Source organism: Chrysochloris asiatica, unplaced genomic scaffold (genome assembly GCF_000296735.1).
Source record: "Chrysochloris asiatica unplaced genomic scaffold, ChrAsi1.0 scaffold00017, whole genome shotgun sequence".
Classification (NCBI taxonomy): domain Eukaryota; kingdom Metazoa; phylum Chordata; class Mammalia; order Afrosoricida; family Chrysochloridae; genus Chrysochloris; species Chrysochloris asiatica.
This window is the reverse complement of record NW_006408535.1, coordinates 11,502,585-11,504,761: the sequence shown is the minus strand read 5'-3', so window position 1 is coordinate 11,504,761 and position 2,177 is coordinate 11,502,585. Positions and strand designations below refer to the sequence as shown.

Sequence of the window (2,177 nt, the reverse complement as noted above, 5' to 3'; positions counted from 1 at the left end):
GTGGGGGAAGGATCGGAGTGGCCACAGACGCCTGGCAGAACCGCTGAGATAAAGGTGTGGACATTCTTTTCTTTTGGTATCTGTTCACTGGTCCCTTGCTATCTGCGCACCTCCATTCGGGTGACTATAGGGGTGCCTGAGCTAGTGGGCACCCGAGCCCCACCCTTGGAGGGTTCCACTACTCATGTACATAGATCTCCTCGAAATTTAAAGAGACAGTTTCCAATTAAAACCAATCGGCCACAGCTGGCCCTGAACTGTTTCCAACTAGAAAAAAGGCCTGAACGAGGATTGTTGAGCGGGACAAGCAGACAAAAGAGGAAATAGGCCAAAAATTAACCCTAAATTATGTCAAAATGACCAACAGTGGTAACTTGAAACTTCTCAGGAGGAAGAGTGAAAAGGGAAGCCTATTTCCTGATCACATCTACCTGGAGGCATTCAGAAAGCATAAAAAATTCCAAAATACACACCCATCTAAGTATTAAGTCCATAGATAACCCCTGAAGATGCCCAAAAAACAGAAGCAGATGACCATATCTGTACATGTCCAGAAACGAGATAAAGTGACTGAGGCAAATGAGCTGGAAGTAAACCTACACTCCATACTATAAGATGGGCAGGCTTTGGAAATGCCTGAGAAGGAATTCCTAAAAATGATTATAAAAGGCATCAAAACACAATGAAAATAATAAAACTCAATTTTCAGTATGAATCCAGGTATAAAATCTCTATCAACCAACACGAATATAAATGTAATCCGTTTTTTTTACAGGTAACAAGCACAACTTTACACTGAGTGACATTTTATTCATATGTGTGATCTTTTAGAAAATTCTAAAGATTTACCTACCAAGTGCAGGATGATATAAACTGTTCTCCTTGCAGATGTTTGGAAAAATATAAGGCAAGTAATATTTCTTAAAATGTAAAAACAAAAAGGAAAACCCCCTTTCTTGGTTTTCTTTGTTCTTCCATTCTAAACTCTTAACCTATAATTAAACAAAATAATTAGAATCATTCCAGGAAACAAAGTCTTTTAAGTATAATTATTAGCTGTTATAATTCAGTAAGCTTCTAAAAGTATATACAATTCACTCAACTGTTACACTAGGAAGATTATATATATATATCATGAAATAAGTCTTTAAAATTGGTCAAATAGCATAGAAATGTACTACATATACATCAAAATGATAGTTCTCAAAAATCTTAGAAGTTAAAATATACTCTGGAAAACAATGAAACAAAATTTGGTCCTAGTAATGGCAAACAGAGTTATGTACTATCCTCTATGTCCTCCTTTCCCTTGCCAAAATAATTTAGCTTAATAGGTACATGTGGTAGGGTGGGAAGTAGCAGTAGTAGTAGTCACATGCAAGTAATCAGAGCCTGAACACAGTAAACAGGGCATCTAAAGAAGCTCTGGTAGCACAGTGGTTATGAATCAGGCTGTGAACCTCAAGGTTGGCAGTTTGAGACTACCAGCTGTGCCACAGAATAAAGATGAGGCAGACCTTCTGCTCCCATGAAGACCTGCAGCCTCGGAAACCCTATACAGGGTCACTATGAGTCAGGACTGACTCCACAGTACTTTACAACAACAACATAAGTAGGGTACAGCAGAGGAAGCAGCCCAGGGGTTGCAGAGCCTGACGGGTAAAAGGATATGCACAAATGGGAAGGGAAAGAGGGAGCAGAGACTATAATAAAGAGTACAGGCAGTATAATACAGGGTGGGGGAACTCCAACATGGAGAAGGGAGGGTATCTAGGTAGGAAGCTGGCAAAGGCCTAGAGCAGAACATTGGATCCCCAGTGAGAACAAGAGAATGTCTGAAGAAAAGGGCAATATTGGTAATGGGAAAATTATTAGTGGTAATGAGAGATTAATTCACAAAGAAAATTGATTAAATAAGTAAGTATCCGGAAGGTAACGAAAGCCAAGCTTCTCATTGTCAGAGGAGAAAGTAACAAAAATAGAAAGGAAGAAAACAAAAATGAACACTTGTAGTACTGATATATCTGGGATATTAGTATGAATACACTGTTTTATATATATATATATATATATACACACACACACACACACACACATATATATATATATATATATACACACACACACACATATATATATATATATATATATACACACACACATATACATATATACAT

At 37.7% G+C, this 2,177-nt stretch overlaps 1 protein-coding gene across 4 annotated transcripts in view; it reads right to left on the bottom strand.

Annotated features, from left to right (window-relative positions):
* RALGAPA1 (Ral GTPase activating protein, alpha subunit 1 (catalytic)) overlaps positions 1-2,177 on the bottom strand; it is a 261,272-nt gene that overhangs the window by 212,513 nt on the left and 46,582 nt on the right. For all 4 annotated transcript variants that reach the window (XM_006835341.1, XM_006835339.1, XM_006835340.1 and 1 more), the window contains exon 8: positions 854-992. In XM_006835341.1, the coding sequence (XP_006835404.1) occupies positions 854-992 (139 nt within the window). The remainder of the gene's footprint in view (positions 1-853; positions 993-2,177) is intronic.